This window comes from Sarcophilus harrisii, chromosome 2 (genome assembly GCF_902635505.1).
Source record: "Sarcophilus harrisii chromosome 2, mSarHar1.11, whole genome shotgun sequence".
Lineage (NCBI taxonomy): Eukaryota > Metazoa > Chordata > Mammalia > Dasyuromorphia > Dasyuridae > Sarcophilus > Sarcophilus harrisii.
This window is the reverse complement of record NC_045427.1, coordinates 444,304,749-444,329,549: the sequence shown is the minus strand read 5'-3', so window position 1 is coordinate 444,329,549 and position 24,801 is coordinate 444,304,749. Positions and strand designations below refer to the sequence as shown.

Sequence of the window (24,801 nt, the reverse complement as noted above, 5' to 3'; positions counted from 1 at the left end):
GCCTGAGGAGGACAGGCCATCAAAGGTGGGAGGGAATCACAATTTTCCAGAAGGATGTCCCAACCCTACATCCATGCCAGCCCTTCCTTCAGGGTCCCTACCTGGCTCACTGCCCTCCGCCACCTGCACAGACCGAGCCTGCAGGACATTCAGCAGCTCCTGGGCCCCCGACTTCTCCGTGTCACTGGCTCCTTCACCAACCCACAGATAAGCAGATGAAGGGGTTTTCAGAACAAAGGCATCATTGGAGTTCAGCTCACTTGCAGCTGGGTTCACCTGGGGAAAAGTGGGGGGCCCCCCCCACAAAGAAAATCATTCATGTACTAATAACCAGATTAAAACCCTGAATGTCCTGAGTGCTTCCCCCACAAGCTCCACTCATAACCATAATTTTTTGGACAAAGCAAGTTCTTTGAGACCTAGGAGAATGAACTAGACAACCATCAGAATATTTATAAAAATGGGGCTGGATAATAACATTAGAGAGGCAGGAAAATAGCATGGATTGGGAATGAGAAGACCGGAGTTCCATTTCATTTGGCCGCCTGAGTCTCCTCATCTAGGGAATGAGAAAGCTGGACTAGAGCCACTGCAAGGTCCCTTCTAAATCTAAAATCCTATGACCCTCCCTCAGTCTCCTAGCCTGTATAAAGAATCAGGGGGTTCTTCTCCTATTCTGAATGGGTATTCACTCAGCACTGACACCGAGGGGTTTCCTGGTCACTGCCCTCTATTTTGTTTCTTTGGGGCAGAGCTTTCTTCTAGAAGGGAAAAGAACAGAACCATAAAATTAAATTGTAGGAAGGGCTGCCTTAAGAATCATCTGGGAGCAGCCTAAAGATCCAGACCATATGACCTGGAGGATGCCAACTCAAGCTCAGGTCAAGTTCACACTCATGGCCACTGACCCTGACAAAGCAGTTTTAACAAGTAAGTAGAGTAGAGGTGTGCTCCTCGTTTTGCAGACGAAAAGCAAAGGGGAGAGTCTGATGAAGGTCTAGGGTTTCACAGCGGTCCAAATCTCTCTTGTCCTCTCCACTACCTTTTGCAACCTTGTGGCGGTCTGGCTCTCCAGGAGTTCCTCTTGCTAGCACGAAAGGGAAGGCTGAGATGTTTAAGCCTCCCTCTGACCCACTTGGGCCATAAGGCTTCGGGGAGGGCCAGTTCTGCTTTCCCTTCCTGCGGCCAGACAGCTGCCTGCAGCAGCTCAGAGTATTCTCTCATAGCTCATGGTCAGGGCCACTGTGGAGTCCTGGAGGGAAGGTTGGGGAGCCAGAGACTATAAGCCCTTGACTATGCGTCCCCGGTCTGTCCCTGGGCCTCCTTCCAGCCCCAGACTAGAAGGGGGGAGGGGGATTATTACCTCCACGGCCCTGGTGGCTCCAGAGCTGCTGGAGCGGACCTGGAAGAGGCGGGTGCTGGCAGGGACCGTCTGTCCACCCTCGCGGGAGGTGCCGCCTTTGTAGATGATCATGGGCTTACCGCCAAACAGACTCATCAGGTGGGCAGGCTCCTTGCCCTGCACGACTCGGCTCTAGGAAAAGGCAATGAAGATGGGATGTTAGGGGACAGGGAGAAAGGAGCCCAAGCTGGGGATGGGGAGGTCATTCTTCCCCCACCCTCCCCCAGGGATCCGAACCTCTAAGACCCCTCCCACCAAACTCAGGGGGAAAGGAGGGAGGTTTGTGTGAAGGTTGTGTATGTCTGCATATATGTGACAGGGATATACTTTTATCTACCAGTACCTACGTATAATATGTGCAAAGCTACATATTCATATTTACACTGTGTGCAATGGGCAATGCATATGTGCTAGTAATGTACATACATATATATTTATACACACATATATATTTCACAGAATATGCATGCAGTGCATGTGTAAAACACTGCTTGTGTTTGTGTGTACTTGTACATACATGTGCATGCCATGGGATCTAGGTACAACTCCTTACAAATTCTTCCCCACACAATTACTCCCTTAAAATAATGAACACTGTGAGGCACATACCAACTGGTTACACATACGTGTGCAAGCAGAGAAGCACATGAACAGATGTAGACATGTGTACAATGTGATTAGGCATTTTGCCAGTAATCATTTGTATGTACACATATTTAAATACATATATGTTATGTGTAAACAGCATCCCTGCATTTATATGTATTGTGGGCAAAAACCAGGGCAGTTGACCATCAGCTTAAAAATGATTGCTTACAAGGGGCTTGGATCCTTCAAGGGGGTCAGTGGGCTATGGGCATTCTCTCTCCGCTCACTGCCCTTCATACATTTTTTCCCCTTTCCCTTTCCAAGGTACTGAACATGACTTGGATTGTTGGGGGAAAAGGGTTGCTACACCATAGCTAGACAGCTGCAAATGTCTCTCAGGAGCATCCTTGTGTTTCCTCCAGCTCTACCAACATGAAACAAGTATCAGCAATGGACCTCTCCCCCCTTGGATAGTGCATCAGTTTCCTTTGGCCAGTGTACAGAAGGGCCTGGCCCTGGAGACCCAGGTATGGCTAAGATTTGGCAGTGAAAGGCTAGTCAGGCAGGGTGGAAGGGAGCTATGTTACCTGCACTGGAGTACCGCCCAATTCCTCATCCAGCTGTACTGTAAGGATGGCAGCTGTGGCGCGCTCTTCCTGGCTAGAATCAGCCCCCTGCCTAAAATAGTAGGAATCATCAGCATCAGTCTTCTCATTGCAGAAGCAGCAAACATAATAGAAAGAACATTGGCCTTGTAATCGGGAGACCTGGGTTCATAAGCTAGTCCTATCATTAAATATGAGCTCAAGCCAAAACACTTCATTTCTCTGGACTTTACTTTCTGTAAAATGGAAATCATAATTAATAAACTCCCCACTTCTCAGGTTCATCTTGAAGAAAACACAATATAAATGTGAGTTATAATTACTGTCACTTTCCATTTTCGCAATGTTTTGCTGAGCTCTGTCTTTATTATCTCTGCTCATCTATACATTGTCTCTTGGAGACAGGTGTATAATCCCCACTTTACAGATGAGCAAATAAACTGAAGCTCTAAAAGGGGCACTATCTTGCCCAATATTATGCAGGGATTTTAGGGATGAGTTGGACTGGAATCAGTGCTTCTGACTTACGTGGGGGGCTCATAGTTGCCCCCACACATGCAAATCCTTCTGGAGCTCATGCTCCCCTAGACTCAGAAGGTGATCAAAAAGGAACAGGAAAGGAGATATATAATTTTTTTTGAAAGATCATGTAGTATTGTGGACAGAGATCTGAACTTAGACACAAGAAGACAGAGGCTAAAATCCTGCCTTAGACATTTACTGGCTATGTACGCATGGACAAGTCATTTGACTGTCAGACTCATTGGTTTCTAGGATCCCTTTCAACTCTCAATCTCTGATCCTCTGAGTCTTCACTCTCCAATGGAAGTTTCGAATAAGCAGCTGCCGTAGAGATCTTGAACAAAAGGCAGGTATTTTGCATCATCACATTCAGTTCCTAAGCATCAAGATCTGGGATTCAGAACAGCACAGACTCATAATATTTCAGGGTCCCTAGACAGCTTATAGGCCAACGCTTTCATATTACAGGAACCCAGAGTGCTATGGTTCAAGAGGAAAGAAGATCAGAGTTCAAATCCAGCTTTAACGCTTAATTAGATTGGGACCTTGCCTAAGTCAATGAATTCTGAATATTTCAGGTTTTTTTATCTATAAAATGTGAATAATAATAGCATCTACCTCCCCGGGTTGTATGAGAATAAAATAACTCTTAATTAGATTGTGACCTTGCCTAAGTCAATGAATTTCTGAATGTTTCAGTTTCTTCATCTATAAAACGTGGATAAAAATAGTATCTACCGCCAAGGGTTATGGGAGAATAACATAAGATGATATGTGATAAGCACTTTTCACAACTTATAGCACCATACAGATACTAGCCATTGTTATTGTTCTTATATTGCCACAGTAGACTATAAGGAATCTTTTTTTTTTCCTTTGGTCTCAACACTCCAAGCAAATATATAGCCCTGGGACCCTCAGACTCAGCTGCCTCAGAAGACCTTAAATGCAAAGACAGTAAGAGGTCCGGTCACCACAAGCCACCATGCTCTAAGCATGGGCCCAGCCGCTCCGTTTCAGGCAGGAAAAGCAAGGCCCAGCCCGGAGGCTCACCAGTTATAGATGATCTGTCCCTGCCGGCCCGCATGCCGGTAGTTGTACAGAATGATGTAGCTGTCCCCGCCGTAAAACTGGCCGTAGGTGGAGGGATTCACTGGGACTTTGTCAGCACCTTCAATTCTCCAGATCTGCGAGGCAAGGAGACAGTCAGGGATATGCGGCCTGGGGCACGGGCAGGAGGCAGGAGCGAGTTAGCCTTCTAGTGATGGGGGGAAGGAGGGCTAGACTTCAATGAGAAGGGAGCAAATGCGAAATCCCCACGACTTTCCAGAGAAGGAGCCCTGTGCGGGGACGGCGCTTCCCTGTGCCCCAGTTTCCTCCCCGAAGTGAGAGGGTTTGCGTGGGTAAGTGGGGGCCAGCTGCCGCCTGCTGCGGCCCTGTGACCTCGGGCCAGGCGGTCCCCAGGTCCGTGAGGGGCTCGCCTTTGGCGGCCGGGCTGGAGCCCAACCACGGCCCGCGCCCCCCCGGGGGCCACAGCTCTCCGAGCCCAGGCCCACCCAAAGGCACCGTTGTTGGGAAGTGACCCGCAAAGCGAAAACACGGGCAGCCTCACCCTTTAAAGTCCCTCGGCAGCCTGCGGATCCCCGGCTCTGAGCCCGCACCCCGGACTAGGATGTCCTCCACCGACTATCAGGCTGCCCCGGGCCCGGCGCTTGGGCCGGAGTCGGGGTAATCTCCCGGCCCCGCAAGCCCTGGGAGCCCAAAGCAGCCGGCCCACGCCTCCGCCGCCTGTCTGCCGTGCTGCATCGCCCTCTGGTGGCTCTCGGGCCGCAGACACCTTCCAAACTAGCTGGGACCCCGCGGGCGCTGGGACGGTTAGCCCAGGCCGGAGAAGGGGGCGTCCCTGACCTGGTGCAGGCAGGGTAAGGGCGCCGGATCTGGGCCGGCCCTTCCCTCTGCCCGAGCCTGAGCAAGAGCTTCCTCGCCCCCGTCCCAGGTGTGAGAAAGGGGCTTCCTCGGGACCTCGTGGGGATGCAGGGGACACGTGGGCAAAAGGGCTTGTGAACTGCCGAGTCCCACACAAGAGTCCGTTATTATCAGCATCACCGGCCAAGGTCACCCAGAGAATGGAGGGGTCGGCTGGGGAGGGAAATCCGATCCCTGCCCTCAATTCCTCTCCCAGGCTCAGGCTCCCACTCACAGAGGATCAAACGCCGCTCCGGGAGGGCGGGCAGGCGGCCAGAAACGTGGCTAAACCGCGTCTGACCCAAGCCCCCGAGGTTCTCCTCTGCCGGGCTCCATACCAACACCGCCCCTCTGGCGGTCAGGGGCCGGGCCTGAAACCTGCCCGGGCTGGGGGTCCTGGAGCCGGCGTCTCCCCCCGACAGTGCTTCTCATCCATAATCGGGAGCTTAGGGAGCCAAACCCTCGGCAAGCTTGGCCATTAGTGTAAAGGGCTTTAAAGCCCTCGGTTACAGAGACGTTAATGCCACTGTTAAGCAGCCAAAGGCCTATCAGTCAGCGGAGGTGCTGGAGGCAGGAAGACAGGCTGAGTCTCTAGCCTCAGACCTTTCCTGACTGTTAGATGCAGGGCACTCCTGCCTGCCTCAGTTTCCTCATCCGTAAATGAAGACAATGTGAGCACCTACGACCTAGGACTGTTGTGAGGATAAAATGAGGTAACATTTTAAGGGGCTTTGAAAACTTTAAAATGATATATATATCTATATATCTATCTATAGATATAGATATATATATAGATAGATATATAGATAGATATAATATAGATATAATATATAATAATATAAATAACATAATGCAAGCTATTATTGTTGTTTTAAAAAGTACCTTATAATTATAGATCTAGATCTATTTCCTAGCATGTCTGGAGCCTGCAAGAACAGTGCGTTTCAATGGAAAAACGTATGATTTGGAGCTGGGAAGACTCCCCCCTCTCCACCCCACCCCCAGGGCTTCCATTCACGGTTTACCTGCTTCTGGCCGGTGCCATCATCATCCATGCCGTGCTGGGCAGCCATGGCCGTGGAGTTGTGCAGGGTGGCAGCATCGAAAGGCACCCTCTCCACGTTGGCAATGTGGCTGGAAAGGTAGGCCACTCCCAGGCCCTGGGTCTGGTCCCGGTCCCTCCAGTTCTTGAAAAACTGCTTGAATATCGGGGTCTCCCCGCCGTCTGGGAGGACTTGGATCTGGGGACCAAGGAGACCCAGGGTAAGATAGTGAAGGGCTCACTGTATCTCCAGGACCCTTAGGGTTCCAAGAGAACTAAACTAAGAGTAAATGAATTCTGCAAAGTGAAATGAGCAGAACCAGGAAAACATTATACATAGAAATAGAAACAGTGTGGTGATCAACTATGAATGACTTAGATTTTCTCAGCAATACAGTAATCCAAGACAATTACAAAGGACCCATGATGGAAAATGCTATCCACATCTAGATAAAGAATAGATGGGCTCTAAATGTAGATTGCAGCATATGGTTTCTACTTACTTTATTTTTTTATATATGGTTTTTTTCTCTTTGAACTGTTTCTTCTTTCACGATGGTGATGAATATAAAAAAATGTTTTACATAACTGCACATATATAATCTATATCAAATGGCTTATCATTTTAGAAAGGAGTGAGGGGAGAGAGGAAGGGAAAAAAAAACTAGGAGATCAAATGCTTATAAAAATGAGTTCTAAAAATTGTCTTTACATATAATTGGAAAAAATAAAATACTATTAAAAATCAATGAAGTCTGCAGAAATAGGGTACTCTGGGTATGAAATAATACATATATTTAAAAAGAAAAATAAATTTAAAATTTTTTTTAAAGAAACCATACATATATTAGGCATAACTGATATGTTGTTTGGTTTTGCTGAATTTTTTTCACCTTCTTCTTTTAAATTTTTGTTAAAAATGATGGCTCACTAGGTTAGGTAAGTGGGGGCAGAGAGGGAAAATATGCAGAAATGAAGGTGCCATTAAAATAAGACTTTTTTTTTTTTTTTAAATCAATGAATTCAATTTGAAGATGCCCTGGACCAAATGTGAAAATACTTATATATGTATATCCTATTTCCCCTTACAGAACATAAGCTCATGAAGGGAATTGACTGTTTGCTTTTTGCCCCAGCAAAGCATAGTATCTAGCATATTATTATATGCTTAATAAATTTTTGATAATAACTAGTTAAATCACTGATCAGTTTGGTACTTAGATACCCTAGAAACCAATTCTGTAGCTCAATAGGGGAAGGGATTCCAGAAATTTAGAGGAGGCTCAGAGGAGGTCAAAACTAGAACAATTCAAAGAAAATATATTGTCAACTGTGTACCATGCACTATTCTAGGTCTTGCAAGAGATAAAAAGTTTAGAGAAGGTACCTTCCCTGCCCTTACTGAGCTCACATCTGGTATAATGTGTATATTGGGTATGTATAAAATTTATAATGTATATATCACATATGTATATGTGTATATAGCATACCTAGTATATTTTATGTGCATATGTGTACATATATATGAAAGGAAGCGTTTAATTCTAATGTGTAATACAAATTACACACGCACACAGACACATACACACACAGAGTTAAAGTCCTTCTCTGCTGTCTCGTTGTCTTGTTGGTGACCTTGAGTTCCCAAAGGCTATATGCCAACAGAAGGCAAGTTCTGGGGGCTTCCCAAGCTTCGAAGCTTCAAGGACAGGTGTGAAAATAGACTACGGCCTTTTCATCCAAGGATCAGTCTAACTCAATGTCAAAAGACTTATCAAAATCCAGGACAGAGGGTTTGGAGGCAGACCCAGTTTGCTAATACCACAATATAAGTAAGTAGCATCTCTTCCCCTGTTGTATTAGTTCACTGAGGGGAAATGTCTCACATACCTTGTGTCTCTCCCCTTAGGGGCAGGTACCCACCCAGCAGTTATTTTAGTTTCCTTGACTGACCCACCATTCTTTTCTATTTTCTAATGCTCACCCAGGGCAGGCCCCCTCTCCAGGTTTTTCTTTCTTTCCTCCATTTTATTGGTCCAGGCCTTGGGGCACAAGGCGAGGGCCTTGACTGAATTGTTCCACCCAGTCACCAAGGCCTCAGCATCTCACCTGGGTCTGCTTGGGGTAGCTCATCTTGGAGATGAAGTCAGAGGCACTTTTGAGAGCAGCCTTCCTCTCCTCTGCATTAGCCAGTTTGCCTGTGGGAGAGTTGAGGGAACCATTCAAGTTGAGAGATTTGAAGAGAAGAAACTTCTGTCTAATCTCCCTGAAATCCCACTGGTGAGGTCAGCTCATGGACACAGCTCTGCGGTTCTGAAGTTGCTCTGGACCTTCTTGACAACCAGCATCCAGAACCCCAAGAGAAAGGATCTCTACTCCCCTGAGATAGTGACTATGTGGGTCTGCAGCCAAACATAATTCAGGCTGCTCTAATGTCTCCCAGAAGGGACAAGAATCCCAGGGAATCAGTTACTCTGAACTCCAAATAACAGATTCATTCTCCTCATCCTCATCTGTTTATTCATAATTAACATAATTTTTCTCTCTCTCTCAACAGAAAGTCCCTCTGCATCCCCTCCCTACCTCGATAATTGCTGAGCCAGGGGACCTTATTCTACCACTCAGTCCCAGGGTCTGGACTCCTGAGAAACAGACCCAACTGACTGTAGACACCTATGCCCACCCTACTGGGTTTATGACTAAAGAACAGAAATATGTTCCATAGACTCCTTTCTACATATTGAAATCACAGGATAAGAGGTTTATTATTATTAAAAGAATTACAAAGACCTACTAATCCAATCCCTTTACTTTACAGAGGAAATTGAGATTCAAACAGGTTAAGTGACTTGCCCAACATCACACAGATAACCATCAGAGACAATATTTGAACTTAGGTTTTCTGACTCCAAAATTAATGTTCTTTCCACTGTACTACACCAACCCTCCAGAGTCTCCAGAGAGAGTGGTTTGTAGTCCTAGATGTGCCCTATAAGAATGCTTCCACCCCTGTGCCTTCAGCAAGCAGAAAAAAAATTCCTGGACAGGGACGAAGCTGTCTAGATCCACTGACTTAGGAGTGCCAGTGCAAGTGAAAATGCTCCCCTCCTAGCCCTCATTTTTAGGATACCTTTCCAGACAAAAATCTTTCCATTTGTGCCATGGTCCAGGATAAAGCAGTCATCAGAGTTCAGAGCTGCCTGAGCAAAGGGGTTCTCATCAGCCACCAAGGACACAGCCATAGTCCCAGCCCCATTGGAAACCTGTTAGGGAAGAGACCAGGTCAGTCAGCATCTTCACACCCAGGCCTTGAGGAGAGTTCTAGGTGTTCTCCCTGAGACAGCCCGAGTTCTCCATCTTCCCACTTGGTGACTTCTCATTTCCAAACTCCCGATTCAGAAGCAGGACCTAAATTCCAAAGTTACCCATTCTCTCACTAGCTGCCTCCAAATGGGATCAAAGCATCCAGACAGGAGCATTTGATTTCCAAGCACCTCAATAGTTAAGTGGTTTACTTACTATGCTGACTATTAAAGCCACTTTCTTGATGATTATCTCCTTTTGACTTCACAACATACCAGTGATGGTAATCAAGGCAAGAATTGTTTATCACCCCCAAACTGAGGTTTGAAGAAGGGGGAAATAATTTGTCCCATTGCCACAAAGAGCTAGTGGCAAAGCCATGACAAGAACCCAAATTCCTTGATGAATTAAATGTTTATTTCTCTGCACTGTACTGTTTAAGCCCAGGGTGTTCCTGATTGCCGTACACCATATTTGGAGTGGAACATCTGGCACAAGCTGTGGGGGTCAGGACCTTGACTGGGATCCAGTTGGCGAAGACTACAAGCTGACCTAGCAGTGACTCCCTCTCTAACCCCACCAGGCTACATCTGCTTGGACCACTTTTCATGCTAAGCCCACATCAGCCAGCTCCCTTGTCCCAACTATTTCTCCCTATCTTGTAATAGTAGTAAGATGATGTTTATGCAGTTCTTAAACCTTAGAAAATACTTTCTCCCCATGGCTTCATTTGGCTCTCACAACAACCCCAAGAAATAGGCAGAACACACCCCATTTCATGGATGAGGAATATGAGATTTAGGATTAAGAAGCTATGGGACCAACCCTTGATCACACAGCTAGGAAGAAGCAGAGCCAGACTTCAAGCCCAACGACTGTGGCTCCAAATTGAGAGTTCTCTCAGCTACCTTATGTTACCTACCTTATAGAGCTTAGCAAGTCTACGATTGGCTGCATCCTCTTTGGTGGTGTCATCCTGGCCTGCAGGTAGAGAGGGCTTGGGCCCCAGGACCTAGCAGAGATATAGAGAGGGAAACATAAGCCTGTGAGCACAGGCCAAGCATTTGACACTCTCCCAGCCATCTGCCCCTCCAGGTTCTAAGATGGAATGGCCTGAGTTGGACAGAACCAAGATTACAAAAAAAGGATATAAGGGAAAAGTTCTTAAAAACCACCAGAGCTACTGTAAGCAGATGGGCTGTCTCAGGCGGGACAGTTCAATATTATCAGAGAATTTCAAAAGGAAGTTGAGGGATCACTTATCAGGGAAAATCCTCTGACATTCTTTCCAACTCTGAAATTCTGTAAGACTTCCCCCCAAAACTTCCTTTCTCCATGGTTATCCTGGTCATTTCCTTACTAGTGTGAGCTAGACCACAGGCTAACCACTAGCAGCCACATCTCTGGATTCATTTCTGTTTGGACATTAGACAATAAGACAAGGCACATCAAGGGGCCTTTGAGTACATGCTTTACACAACTCTGACACGCTGGTCTTTCCTTTATGATAGACAAGAAGCCACAGAATCCTAAGACACCAGACCCAGACCCAGACCCAGACGTGGTCTCCTTGGGAAAGGAATCATTTTAGGGAGCTTGTCCCATCCTACAAGGCAGAATCTCTAAATGATGTTCCCACAGAGCAGTACACCCAAAAGATGAGGCTCACAGGCCCTGCATGTACCAAAACACAGGTGGGTTTCTAGTCAGTCATCCTAAAAACCCACACACCTTTGGGAGAAACTACAGGAAGAAGCCAAACTGCCTAACAGAGATATTCCCTGGAAATTACAGTTTCTCTACAAAGACACTTTTCACAGGGACATAAGCTAAAAAGCAATGTTAAACCAAGGGTAGGGTCGCAACACCTACCCCAACTGTGGCTCAGATAACAAGAAGAGAGGTTCACCTTGAGCATCGCCTCCGGCTCAGCTCCCTCCTCTGAGATGTGCACCTTGGCCCGGCCATTCCGTTCATTGTCTCGGATGCCCTTGGACACCTGGGTAGCCTTGAGTCGCTCAAAGCGGTTGCTGTTTGTGCCACACCACTGGTAGATGTCCTGGAAGGCACAGACCAAACATAATGGTTCACAGTGAGATTCCCCAACCCCAGGTACAAGAGCGGGAGAAGTGAGTTGTGCTGACCCTCTCTTCACTATTTCAACATGAAACACGAGCAAAACTCACAGTAATGTGAGAACACACGTAGAGGGGCTCATGCATTCATACATCCAGGCACATCCTGTATTGTGCAAGTAGAATGGACACATGTTGTGTGTATGCATAAAGATATAAAAGCTGGGAAGATTTCCATGAACTGATGCAAAGTAAGATGAGCAGAACAAACAGTACACACAGTGACAACACTGCTGTACAATGACCAACTGTCAATAACTTAGCTATTCTCAGCAAAACAAAGATCCAAAATAATTCCAAAGGACTTGTGATAAAAAATGCTGTCCATTTTTTACTGAAGTTTTTTATTTTCAAAACATATGCAAGGATAATTTTTCAACAATGACCCTTGAAAAAACCTTATGTTCCAATTTTCCTCTTTCCCCCCACCCCCTCTCCAAGAGGGTATGTAATCTAATATATATTAAACATGGTAAAAATATATGTTAAATCCAATATAGGCATACATATTTATATAATTATGTTGCTGCACAAGAAAAATCAGATCAAATATTAAAAAACAAATGATAAAGGAAATAAAATTGAAAGCTGTCTATTTCCAAAGAAAAAATCAATGGTATGTGAATGCAGATCACAGGATACTTTTTTTGTCAACTTTGGTTTTGTTTTGGGTTTGGGTCTGTTTTTTTCTTTTGCAACATAGCTAATATGGAAATGTTTTGGATGACTGTACATGTAGAATTTATATCAAATTGCTTGCCTTCTCAAGGAAGAGGACCAGGAGAGGGAGGGAGATAGAGAATTTGGAATTCGAAATTAGAAAAAAAAAGTGTTTAAAATTTTTGTTTATATGTAATTGATATGTATGATATGTAATATGGAAATGTTTTGGATGACTGTACATGTAGAATTTATATCAAATTGCTTGCCTTCTCAAGGAAGAGGACCAGGAGAGGGAGGGAGATAGAGAATTTGGAATTTGAAATTAGAAAAAAAAAGTGTTTAAAATTTTTGTTTATATGTAATTGATAAATAAAATTAAATTAAAAAGTAAATATAAAACATATAATAGGCAGACATCTGGATCCAAATTTGTGTGCAGGTATAAAAAGGATGTTATACAATCAGTGTGTATGTATAGGTATATAATGGACATAGGTTGGTGAGTATGTGTATGAATGTCCATTTAATAAAAGCAATTCTAAGCATGTGTTTTATGTATTGATCTGCATCTGTCAGAGGAGTTTCTTATTGGAAATTCCTCATGCCAATGAAATCACAGATGTAGCTAAAATAGTGATGATGATAATGAGGAGAAGATAATGATGATGATACACATACTGGTATGTGTTTTTCTGTATGAATGTACCCAAATGACCTGGTTACTAGCAGACTTGTGCATGTGAATGTCTCTGGCTCTCTGCACATGTTCATATACAGGTGGCTGAGGATGTGGTTGTGTCCCACTTATCTGCTGTAAGACCAAGCTTCAGGATGTTAAAGCCATTAGAAAAGGCTAATTGAGAGCATATGGCACTCATGTCATGAAATACAGGTGCCTAAAGAAAGGATCCAACAACTGATGGCAATAGAGAGAGGCAGTGAGGGCCAAGGAGTACACTTACATTCCCCAAGTCAAGGATGAAGCAGTCACCGTTGTTGAAGCTGTCCCATGAAACAGGTACCTCTGTGGCCCGAACAATCCGGCGTCCTTTGACCTGGAACAGTCTCTGCACAACTACCTCATTGGGTACCACATGCTTGAAGCCAGAAGCCACACCACCTTTCTAGAAGGTAGAAGGGAGAAATATAGAAGGTCAAGTGGAACTGAATAGAAGTCTGCTGCCTCCACTGGCTTTTTTACTCCACAATTTTCCCTTAAGAATTCTTTTTGCAGCCATCATAAAAAGTTAGAAATGCTCCCCATTTGTCTCACTAATTAAGTGGCCTTGAATAAGTCATTTAAACTCACTAAGCCTCAGTTTCCTCACTTATGAAATGAAAATAACAGTACTATTTACCTCATGGTGTGTGTGTGTGTGTGTGTGTGTGTGTGTGTGTGTATGTGTGTAAGGAAAATGGAGGAGGAGAAAGGAAGGAGGAAGAGAGGAAGGGGAAAAAAAGGAAGGGAAGGAGCGAGAAAGGGAGGGAGAAATGGAGAAAGAGAAGAAGAAGGGAAGGAAGGAAAGGAGAAAAGAAGGGAGGATGGTATAATACAAAGGGCATTAGATTTAAATTCCAAGGATTCCAGTGCGGATATTAATATGATTGACCTTTGGCCATTCACTTGACTATTCTAAACTTTAGTTTCCTCATCTATAAAAAATTCTCAAACTAAAATACTCTACAAATCTAAGTTACTGTCACTATTCATACTGTTGTGGTTTATATTTCTACTAATAAATCCTATATGTCCACATAGTATGGTGGATAAAACTCTGCTTGTTTTGGAATCAGAGACTCTGGGTTAAAATTGGGGTTCTTTTACTTATTATTAATCAATCAATGAGCATTTATTAAGAACTTAGAATATGGTAGGTGCTAGGGATACAAAAAACAAAAATGGAACAAGCACTGTCCTTGAGTTTTCATTCTAATGAAGGGAAACTACATGCTCACAGATTAAATACAAGATCTCTATATACATATATACATATAAAATTATAGGGGGGAGGGGAGCTGGAATACCCAATACCTAACAGGGGAAATCTGGAAAGATCTCCTGAAAGAGAAGGGACTTAAACTGAAAGGAGCAAGGGATTCTGAGCAATAGAGATGAAGAAAGAAATTATGGACAACAGTTTGAGCAAAGACATAAGGCCAGAAAGTTGGATGTCATATACATAGGAAAGTAATTGAACACTGTATATGTTAGTACTGTGTCATCAGACCAGAAGAACAGACAGGCTGAAATTATGTGGTGAAGGATTTTCAATATCATCAAATTAGTTTATATTTAACCCTGATTTCTAATCAGGAGCCACTGGGGGAGGTAAGAGGAGAGTTAAATCCAAATTTCTTTCACGCCAAAATAATAGTTTATCTTTTCACCTCTTCTTTCTTACTCCTCCTAAACCTACTTTTCATTCTCTATAATCTCCAAGCTCTCCTAGTATTCTAGGTCATATTCCCTTCTTTAACCACACTCTTCCCTTCCTTTAGTGAACCAGTTCAATGTCTCATTAACTTTTACTCATGAATGTCTCCTTCCTATATGTTGTCATTGATCACACCTGGCCAAACCAAAACTTTAGATTATTCCCACTACCCACCTCTTTCTTACATGCTACTGAACAGAAGTGCAGGAAATCACAAAATCATTCTGAGAAGGCACACTGCAAATCTGATAGCTAATCTCAACTGGTGATCTTACTACTCCTCGCTAAATGAATCCCAGTCTCACTTGCCAGAGCTGCTGTTCCCATTCTTCTCTTTTCTCCCTGTCCTCCCATAGCATCTCCTTTTTTAGCCCTCTCAGCTAAGGACCTCTTTAAAAACTGAAGAGATTCAGGGAAAGATAATTTTTTTTCTTCCTCATCTTACATCTCTCCAATATCTTTTTCATTCTCTGATAATGAAATGATCCTTCTGCTTTTTCAAGGCCAATTCCACTACATGTACCCTTGATCTCATTCATTTTCATCTTCCTCAGTAGGTTGCTCCCACCATCTAATCTTCAGTCTCTTCCAGCCTGTAGGTTCCTTCCTTGGTGCCCATAAATATTCCTGTTTTTCCCATCCTTAAAAACCCTCATTCTAGCCTATCATGACTACCAGCTTTATTCTTTATCTTTCCTTCTCTTCTCAGCTAAATTCTTAAAAAATGGAACTCATTTATATTTGCTGCCTCCACTCCTTCTCCCCCCTCTCTCTTCTAAACCCTCTCCAATCTGATATGGAACTATATCATTCAACTGAAAATGCTCTTAAAGCTACCAATGATCTTGATTTGCCCAATCTGATGGATTTTTTTCATAGTTTATTCTTAAAACAAAACAGAACAACAACAATAACAAACTTCTCTTCAGCATTTGAGACTACTGTTCTTTCCTCTTGCATACTCTTTGGATTTTCAAGACATTGGCTCTCTCTTGATTCTCCTTCCACCTAATTTCCTTCACAGTTTTTAAGGATCTTCATGTACCCACTGACTGTAGATGTCCTTTACTCTGTACTCTCACTTGGTGACATCATCAGCTCCCATAGATATAATTATCTTTATGTAGATGATTCCCAGAACTAGTTATCCAACTGTATCCAACAATATCTCTCATCCCCTTCATCTCTACTCATCCAACAACAACCTTAGCCCACACCCTTATAACATAGTGTTGCCTGAACTACAGCGATAATTTTCCAATCAGATTCCCTGTTTCAAATCTCTTTCTATTCCAATTATCCTACACACAGCTTCAGAATTATCTAACTGTCCCACAGTCTCTCTTCAATAAAGCTCAATGACATTACCTCTATGTCAAATACAGATGAAATAAAACTCTTCTGTTTGTCAAGCTCTTTGCAACCTGACTCCTTCCTACCTTTCTATTATTTTAACACATTATTCCCCTCTACATCTTCTATGATCCGGCCATACTGGCCGATTTGCTGTTTCTCACAAACAACACTCCATTATATAACTCCAGATCTTTATGTGTCTGTCCCCATACCTGTAATGCTCTCTCTCCTGCCTTCCACCTCACAGAATCCATGGCTTTTAAAAAAAAATTCAGCTCAAGAGTCACTGCCGCCAAGAGGCACTGCACCAGCCCTCTCCACCCCTGCCAAGTGCTAATCCCTTCCCCTCTAAAGTTACCTTGTATCTACTCTGTATGTATCCTGAATGTACCTATTTATGCTTACACTGTCTCCTCCATTAGAATATAAGATGCCTGAGGAAAAACGCTGATTTTCCTTTTTCTTTCTATCCCTAGTTCTTAGCACAGTGCCTGGCACATAGTAAATAATTAATAAATATTTGTTGATTGATGTCTGAGCTTCAGTTTCCTCTTCTGTAAAGTGAGGATAAATAATAATGAAAAATAATGGAATTATTAGGATCTCTCAAATTCTAACATTGTACGTACCAAGCAAAGTTGCTTTCCATTCTAACATTTGATTTTCTATGTTCCTTCACCTTAAGTTCCCCTCCAGTCCTACATTGTGTGCTAACGTCTCTCTCAGGTTTGTGGTCATTTATTGAACAAAAGGTTAGTAAATTTAAAACTACATGCTAAATGCAGTGCTAAGTATTACAGAAAAAAGAGGGAAAAAGTAACTCATGATCTCAAGGAGTTCATATTCCTTTGAGAAGTATAAGATATGTATACAGATAAATATAATTAAAAAGTAGGCTATAATGCGTGCAAATGAAAGATCCAGAACAATTGTTCTAAGAATATGGGAGAAGAGAGAGATCATTTGGAGGAGGAAGAAGATTAGAGAAGACTCTGTGGAAGACATATAAGCTGGGCTCTTGAAGAAAGAGATTAATTCCAAAATGCATAAGTGATAAAGGATTGCATCATAGGTATGGCTTCCTCAAATCCAATGCATTGAGGCAGGAAACAACATGTTGATTTCAAGGATCAGCCAGTAAGACCAGCTTAGCTGGAACCAAACATTGGAGAAGAAGAGCAAAGTGACATTAGGCTGAAAAGGGTTGGTTGGAGGCAGCTTGTGAGCCTGGGAAAGACCTTAAAGATCAAGCTAAGCAATTTCTATTTTAACCTATAGCAACTTGGAGATAATAAAGGTTTTCTGGTCAACTTTAGTTTTTTATGATTCTGTTTCAAATGACTTAACAGCATCTTTCCCCACCCATCTCTGTAGCCCAGGCAAGGACCAATTGTCTCCCTTCTGTTTGTTTGCAAGCTCTGTGGAGCCTTTCAGAGAGGCAAGTCTTGCATCAAGTCTTGCATAATACTTAGCTCCTTTGGGATCTATAATTTATGAAGGAATCCAGCCTGATGACTTTTCCTACTATTGCTAAGAGAACTAAGTGACTTAAGAAGGCTTGCAAATACAGAAAATACAGCTGCATTTTTGACCATTACATTCCTCCAAATGCAGACAAAAGAGTATAGAAACTAGAATCAGAAAATCAGAAGTCCTAGCTATACTACTTATTAGCTATGTAACCTGGGGCAAGTTATTTTCTTTCTGAACCTCAGTTTCAGGTTCTATAAAATAATCTATAAAATTAGATTTTATCTATAAATATAGATAATATATTTATCTATAAAATAATAATAATCACACTAACACTATCCTGCTACACACAAGGAGTAAGTAAAAGTTAAAAGATTAGAAACCCAGCATCTTTTTGCTGTGCTAACCTGCCTCAATCTATCATGACGACAGGTAATTTGATTAATTATTATTTTCCTTATTTTAGGCCCAGAACTGAGTGACTTACCCAAAGGTTTCACAGCTAGCATCTTTCCTATCTCAGGTCTCCTGATTTCTAGTTTGGTGCCCTTTCTATCACATTATCTCCAGATTTTCACTCTCCCTTTGGATTCCAGTTATGTCATTATAATTTGGGACTAGAGACTTTCTTTCCCTTATTATCAATCAAAGACTGGATGACTGCTTGAAATTTATGTTGTAAAGGAAATTACTATCTAGGTAGAAAGTGTGTTAATCAGTCTCTGTAGTACTTTCAACCCTTGAGATTCTACCTGATTTCAAATGCCTTCATATGTTAGTACCTGGTATATAATGTGTTGAATATATTTGTTGAAATTTGTTTTGCCCTCTGGGGCCAAAATGAACAAATCTGCTTCTCTTTCCACATGATACATTTTCAGACCTATAAAGACCATAATCATATTTCCTCTAATTCTTTTCTTTTCTAAGCCAAATATGCCCACTTTCTTCAACCCATTAATATTTGACAATAAATATTTCTTAATCTTATGTTAATAAAATATCATAATATATATGTTGATAAATGTTATATCTTGATAACATAATATGAAATATCTTCTCTATCATCATATAATATAGTTTCCAGATTCACATCATGTTGAAGTTGAAAAGTATTATTTATATCAGAGGTATCAAACTTGCTACCCATAGTATTGGGCAGAATTAGGTTAAAATTAAAATTCAATATAAAAAAATGTTAATTTGTGGTTTTTGAAGATAATACAGGATCCACAGGGATCCATCTGTATTTGAATTTAATACCACTAACCTAGTCCAAAGCTTTTATTTTACTGAATCAGTCCAATGAGGGGAAATGATTTACAGATTAAGAAAGCTAGGAAGTGGCAGAGCCAAGACCCAAATTCAAGTCTCAGACCTATGAATTCCTAGCTACAAAGTACAATAAGACTTTTAAGTCAATTTCTCAATACTCTGCTCCTCCCAGAAAACACACCCAGTTCTTTGTGATCACTCACATAATAATCCCTTGTTTCTTTAGAAGTTTTGAGATCTTTCCCATCCATCATCTCATCTGATCCTCACAAAAGCCCTTTAAGGTAGGCAAGACAAAGCTGATTATCCCCATTTGTCAGATGGGACTGAGTGAGGTGAAGTCATTTATCCACAATTATATAAATGCTGGAACCCCAGGTCTCCAGATTCCTAGGCTAATGCTATTCCCATTACACCCTCAGTCTCCACCACCCTTACTCCCACCCCTTCCACCTGGTCCCATTCAGGAGGGTTATTCAATCCCAGCTGTGGGAATGAGGTAAACCAAAGGAAGGATCAGTCTGGAGCCTGGGAGACCCAGACCATGGGTCAAGTTCAAGTTCAAGTTTCTTTCAGTCTTTTAAAGAAGAAAAATAAGAACATAACACAGTTGCCTGTTGCTAAGGAGAAGATTCATCCAAAATCAGAGGTTCTCCAGGGGCTCTTGGGTAACAAGAAACTCTTTGTGAGTAAGATCTTGAGAAATAATGTGTAAATGAATTAGAATCAGGGTCAGGTTCCCCTCAGAGACACTAAAAGTGGTTTGCTCACATTTAACAGCTTACCGGCACTGGGCCAACTATCCCTTTGGCCAAGATCATGTTTGTGCTAGGCTAAGTTTCTCTCAAATCTCCCACTCAGAAACAGCCATCCACTGTCTATGACTTGGGAAAGCCCATTTCCAGCTTCTCTTCTCCCTGAAAAATGTGGTAGGGGATAAAGCCAGAGGTACCCAATATCCTAAAATGTTAGAGCAAGATTGGACGACAGAATTTTGATTATTGAATCTTCAAGGAATTGAGAGATTATCTCATCCAACTCCCTCATTTTTCTGATAAGGAAATGATCTGCTAATTATTGACAAGTATTTCTGACATTTGGGGAAAGGATGTTCCTAAGTGGAACCATGCTTACCTTGTACTTGATGCCAGATTTGAAGTAGCCAAGGAAGGTTGAAGACTCATAGTTCTGGACCTCCCTGTGCTGAATTGCTTTTCCATTCAGGTAGTCATCCATCTGTACAGTGAAGATGGCAGCAGCACCGCTCTCATCCTGAGAACATTCATTCCCTGAGGAGAAGAAACACAGTTATTATTAGTATTGACATAAACTAGTTGCAATCTTCGGTCAATCTCTGCCCCTTCTAAAATCAATTATCAGTCAACAGGCATTTATTGTCTTCTGTATACTAGTCATTATTCAAGTTGTAGGAATCAGGAAACAACCATAGAATGTGATATCTTAGAAATGATCTATTCCAATCCCATCTCTCAATTTCCTTGCCTTTTTATAAAAGGAGAGAGTTGAACTGAATGATTATTACAATTTCTTCCAGTTTTTCTCCGTGGGAATCCCAGTGGCCAAAGTCTCTGAGGTGCCCAGAAGCACTATTGACAGTGACAATGAGCTGAAGCATATGGAAAGACAGACATCTCTTACATTTGTGGAGCACTGTGTGCCATGCAAAAATGCCTTCCCAATGACCACAGGTCTAGAGCTGGAGCACTATAAAGGCTTTGTAATTCAATCCCCTTCATTTACAGATGAAGAAACAAGTTCAGGGAGGTTAAGGGACAGACAGTTGGATAACTTAGTGCATAGATCTCGGAATCTGGAATCTGGAAGACCTAAGAACTCGGCTAAACAAGCTGTTTAGCTCAGGCAACTCACTTATTCTCCTCTGTAAAATGCCTTAATTTCCTCATCTGTAAAATGAGGGAAAAAATATCACCCAGTTCCCAGGATTGTCATGAGGATAAAACAGTTGCTATTTGTAACCTCTGTTACAAATACCTGTGCTGGGTATAAATATTAGCTACAATGTCACATATGGGTCAAAGGCAGGACTTGAATCCAGATATTCTGGACTACAGAGTGAGCTCTTCATTACACTATGCTGTCTCTTGATCATTTTCTTAGAGGCTCTATTTGAAGCACATTAGAATGTAACTCCTTGTGATAAGGGATTGATATATTCTTTGTATTTATATATCCAGCAGTAAGAGCTTTATGATTAATTAATTGATTGCAGTCCTCACTAAATCCCTGGGAAATGGCCAGGAATGGATGAATATCTCAATTTTAGAGATGGGGAAATAAAAATTCAGAGAAGAGAGTGGTCACAGAAGTAATAAGGATCAAAGCATTGATTTGAACCCAAATCTCCTAATTAGAGCCTGAGAGGTCTCCAAGACATAAACCTGGGTTGACAGCTGTCAGTTCTCTAGTATCCTACACTCAGGACCCAAAGTGGTTATGCCTGTGTATCAGTTTTATAGTTAACAAGTGTTTATTGTTTGTTATAGAATAATTTCTTTAAAGGTCCCTGTTCGAATTTTACTATCAGACAATTCTCCCCCTGACCTGATGGTTCCCCAGGTCACAGGTTCTGAGCTTTATCACCACCTGTGGCCTTCCTTCTCTATATACTGATTACCACTCTAATTACTATAGTGAATTATTAATGATAATGAGACATTGCCTCTGATAAAGGTGCCAGAATTTCCTGTTGATGGCACTCGCACTAAAGACTAGGAGGAAGATTTACTCTGAGCTTTATTTTCATTACTTCCCTACAAGCATTTTTAAAATTGGATATTCTTTGACATCAGAACTGAAAGAAACTTTAGGTTAGGGTGTTTAAAATATAGAATTTTGTTGTTAGAATGTTAGGCTTGGCAAAGAAGTGAGAAGTCTTTAATCTGAATTTCCAGCCCAAGTAGAAATCCTCTCCTATGACACCTTTGAGAACCTTTGGTCATTCAGTTCCTGTACAAGAGATGCTCAGTTCAGATGTGGGGGTGGGGGTGGGGGTGGGGTCTTGGGGATAGGGTTTGGGGAAGGTCAGCTACTTACCCAACCAGAAATGGAGGTCATACTGCAGGCTTCCATCTCTTCTTTTGACAGTGTTGAGGATTAAATAGGCATCACCAGTGAAGAAATCCCCATACAGGTTCTTGGGTACTGGTACCAAATCAAACTGCTCCACCCTCCAGATCTGCAGGCCAGGCTCCTTCCCTGCCTTCAGGAACTCTGCATGTTCTACCACCATGCTGACAGGCTAGGGAAATAAAAGGAGGAAGAGCTGAGGAAGAAGTATCACAAAGGGATAAAATTCAGCAAAAGTCCTCAAGTTCCAGGACCAGAAACAGTTTCAAAGATAGTCTCCCCACACTGGAAAACTAAGATCTCAAAGAGGACACAAAGAGAAATACTTTTTTTTTTCCAGTCTGCACCAGTATCCTGAGAAAATGTGGGGTTTCTGTAACACCTTTCTAAAGCTAATACTGGGATGAGAATTGGGAGATGGGGACTCTGTCTCTGACTTTGCTACTAACTAGTTTTGTACAAGTGACTTCCTCTCTTTTGGGCCTCAGTTTCCTCATTAGTAAAATGAGGTTGGGCCAGCACCCTTTTTAGCTCTAACATTCTCTAATCTATGTTCTAATAATATTTTAGTTCAAAGATCCTATCCAGCTCTAACTTTAATTTTTTTGATTCACATCATTCTCTAGTTCACTCCTCCTTACATGGAGGGCTCCCAGAATCCTATATTCAAGGTTTTGGGGTTTTTTTGGGGGGGCTTCTCTCTAAATCCTTTATTTCCCATCTTTGATTCTTCACTGACTTTCCTAGTCCTCTTTTGATACAAAGTAATTCCTGTATTCTTGAATTCTGAACTCTTAAGGCATCAAAGAGGTAGAAAATTGAATTAAGTAGCAATTAACACTCAGTGCCTTTAGCTAGGGGACCCAGGATCTCTCTTCCTTTCACTCTGGAACCTCAAATTTATTTTCCTAAATATTTAGAAGATAGAAGAATTGTACTTCTCAACCCAACTCCATTCCTTAATTCTGATCAGAGCTTATAATCAAATGAGAGTTCTCTTCTTCCTTTTTCGTTGAGCTTTTCAAAAACAAAGAAACACATATTCTGAAATTTGACTCCAAATGCTTGGTGATATTTTAAAGAGCATTGGAGGAGAAGTGAAGAGACATAGCTCTGCTACTAAGTAGCTGAGGACCTAGATAAATCACCTTACATTTCTGTGTTTCCTCATAGTAAAAGGAGAGAGTGAGAACGAGTTAAGTTTTTTGTTTTAACATCTTCCATTCTATGCTTCCTTCTCCCCCTAAAGTTCTGCTGTCTAGGTTCTAACATCTTATATTCTCAGGGTCCTTCTAGCCTTAACAGTTTCTGTTTCTGAAGGTCCCTTTCAGCTCTAAAATCCAAGACCCAGGAACAGCTGCCCTTTCTCCATCATTTTCTCCAGAATCTAGGTATCCCGGATTGGTCAGTGCAAATTTTTTAAGCGTAGCCTTTCACAAACCCCACAAACTATGACTTAAAAGAGACCACTCAAACTGTGCTTGTTTCCAACACAGCTTTGTCCCCTTCCCCCCACCATCTCCTTCACAACACAACCAAAAGTAATCCCGAACTTTAAGCCCTACTTGGCCACTCCCGGACCGACCCACCCACACCCCAGCAGCAAACAGCCTAATCCTGTTTGCAAACTCGGATGACAAATGTAGGCCAGTCCGGAGATCAATCGAAATCGATCTCTGGCTCTGCTGGGGCGGGGTCCATCCCATCACTGGAGATACAGAAGGGAGAGAAAACTTTTCGCATGCACCCATTCACTCTGCCCCCAGGAAGAAAGAAGATTTCGGCAGGTGAGCAGTTGGTTATGCTGAAGAAGGCAGAAGAGCCCTTCCAGAAGGCGATGCTGTCGATTAGTAAATATCCCAGTTAAACAGCCAAAGGAAAGGAAAAGAGGGGTCCAGCTTGAAACCGCGACCGGAAATCATACTTACAAAGCAACAGAATAGTTTTTCCATTATAGACCTTAATTATGCCCCTTTTCCTAGCGTTGTATCTGAAAAAACTTATAATAGAGAGTTAAATGGGGTTGTTTAGGGCAGGAAGCTCACGGCCCGGCCTCCCCCCTTCTCCCTCTGTCCCTGCCTCCCTCCCCCGGGCGGCGCAGATCCATCCCCCCTGGCGGGCTGGGAAGAGCGGGGGACGCCGGCGCCAGGCACTCACCCCCGCGGACAGCGCCACGGTGGCTGTAAGCAGGGAGACCAGAGAACCCGGGGAGACGGCGGCATGCCCGCATCCTGCCCGCAACAGAAGGCAGCCCAAGGCCGCCAGCACCAGAAAGCCGCGGGCCATTTCGGTGCCCGGCTCCAGCGGAGTAGGTGAGAAGACTAGGCTGGCGGCGTCCTCCTGCTAGCAGCAGCAGGGCAGTATATAAGGTGGCCTGGCCCGCCCAGCCACAGTGGGGACCCGCCCCAGCTCCCCACGTGAGTCCAAACCCAAAGCAGCTGCCACCTGGCTCTGAACCCAGGGCCCTCCTCAATCTAACCTCCCTGTGCTTGCCCTAAACTGGGACTAATGGCACGGAGAGACTGCAGTGCTAAGTCGTTGGGAGGTGATGGGGAAGATGGTCAAGTGGATCCATTCCAAGGGTCCTTCATTGAAAGAGACCAGGACCCATCACCCCATCCCTGGGATGCCAGATTTAAAGATGAAAGGGACCTTAGTGATCACTGAACGCAAAGTACTTGTTTTAGCCAGAAGGAAACAGTCCCAAAGAGGGAAAGTGGCTCGTCCAAGCTCCCACAGTAGGATATGGCAGTTATAGTTGAATTTAGGTCTTCTGACTCAAATTCAATGCTCTTTCCACTTGAATGCTATCTCCATCTCTTATTTCCCTCAATCTCAAGCATAAACACAGTCCACATCTATGTAGCCCTTTGCTAGGTTACAATGCACTTCACATCCATTGTATTCTCACAGCATGTCAGTAAAGACA

At 42.9% G+C, this 24,801-nt stretch overlaps 1 protein-coding gene across 3 annotated transcripts in view; it reads right to left on the bottom strand.

Annotated features, from left to right (window-relative positions):
- Positions 1-24,801, bottom strand: part of GSN (gelsolin) — a 75,799-nt gene that overhangs the window by 7,269 nt on the left and 43,729 nt on the right. Inside the window, exons 1-13 of one of the 3 annotated variants that reach the window (XM_003757083.4) lie at positions 24,030-24,242; positions 21,840-22,044; positions 19,899-20,053; positions 13,188-13,349; positions 11,337-11,486; positions 10,350-10,439; positions 9,255-9,387; positions 8,234-8,322; positions 6,108-6,323; positions 4,171-4,304; positions 2,578-2,668; positions 1,364-1,534; positions 102-276 (exon numbers count right to left, since the gene is read on the bottom strand). In XM_003757083.4, the coding sequence (XP_003757131.1) occupies positions 102-276; positions 1,364-1,534; positions 2,578-2,668; positions 4,171-4,304; positions 6,108-6,323; positions 8,234-8,322; positions 9,255-9,387; positions 10,350-10,439; positions 11,337-11,486; positions 13,188-13,349; positions 19,899-20,053; positions 21,840-22,044; positions 24,030-24,158 (1,900 nt within the window). In that variant the 5' untranslated portion in view covers positions 24,159-24,242. Of the gene's footprint in view, positions 1-101; positions 277-1,363; positions 1,535-2,577; positions 2,669-4,170; positions 4,305-6,107; positions 6,324-8,233; positions 8,323-9,254; positions 9,388-10,349; positions 10,440-11,336; positions 11,487-13,187; positions 13,350-19,898; positions 20,054-21,839; positions 22,045-23,800; positions 23,917-24,029; positions 24,243-24,801 lie in introns of those variants that run through there. The other 2 variants (XM_031954217.1, XM_031954218.1) reach the window with 2 other exon arrangements.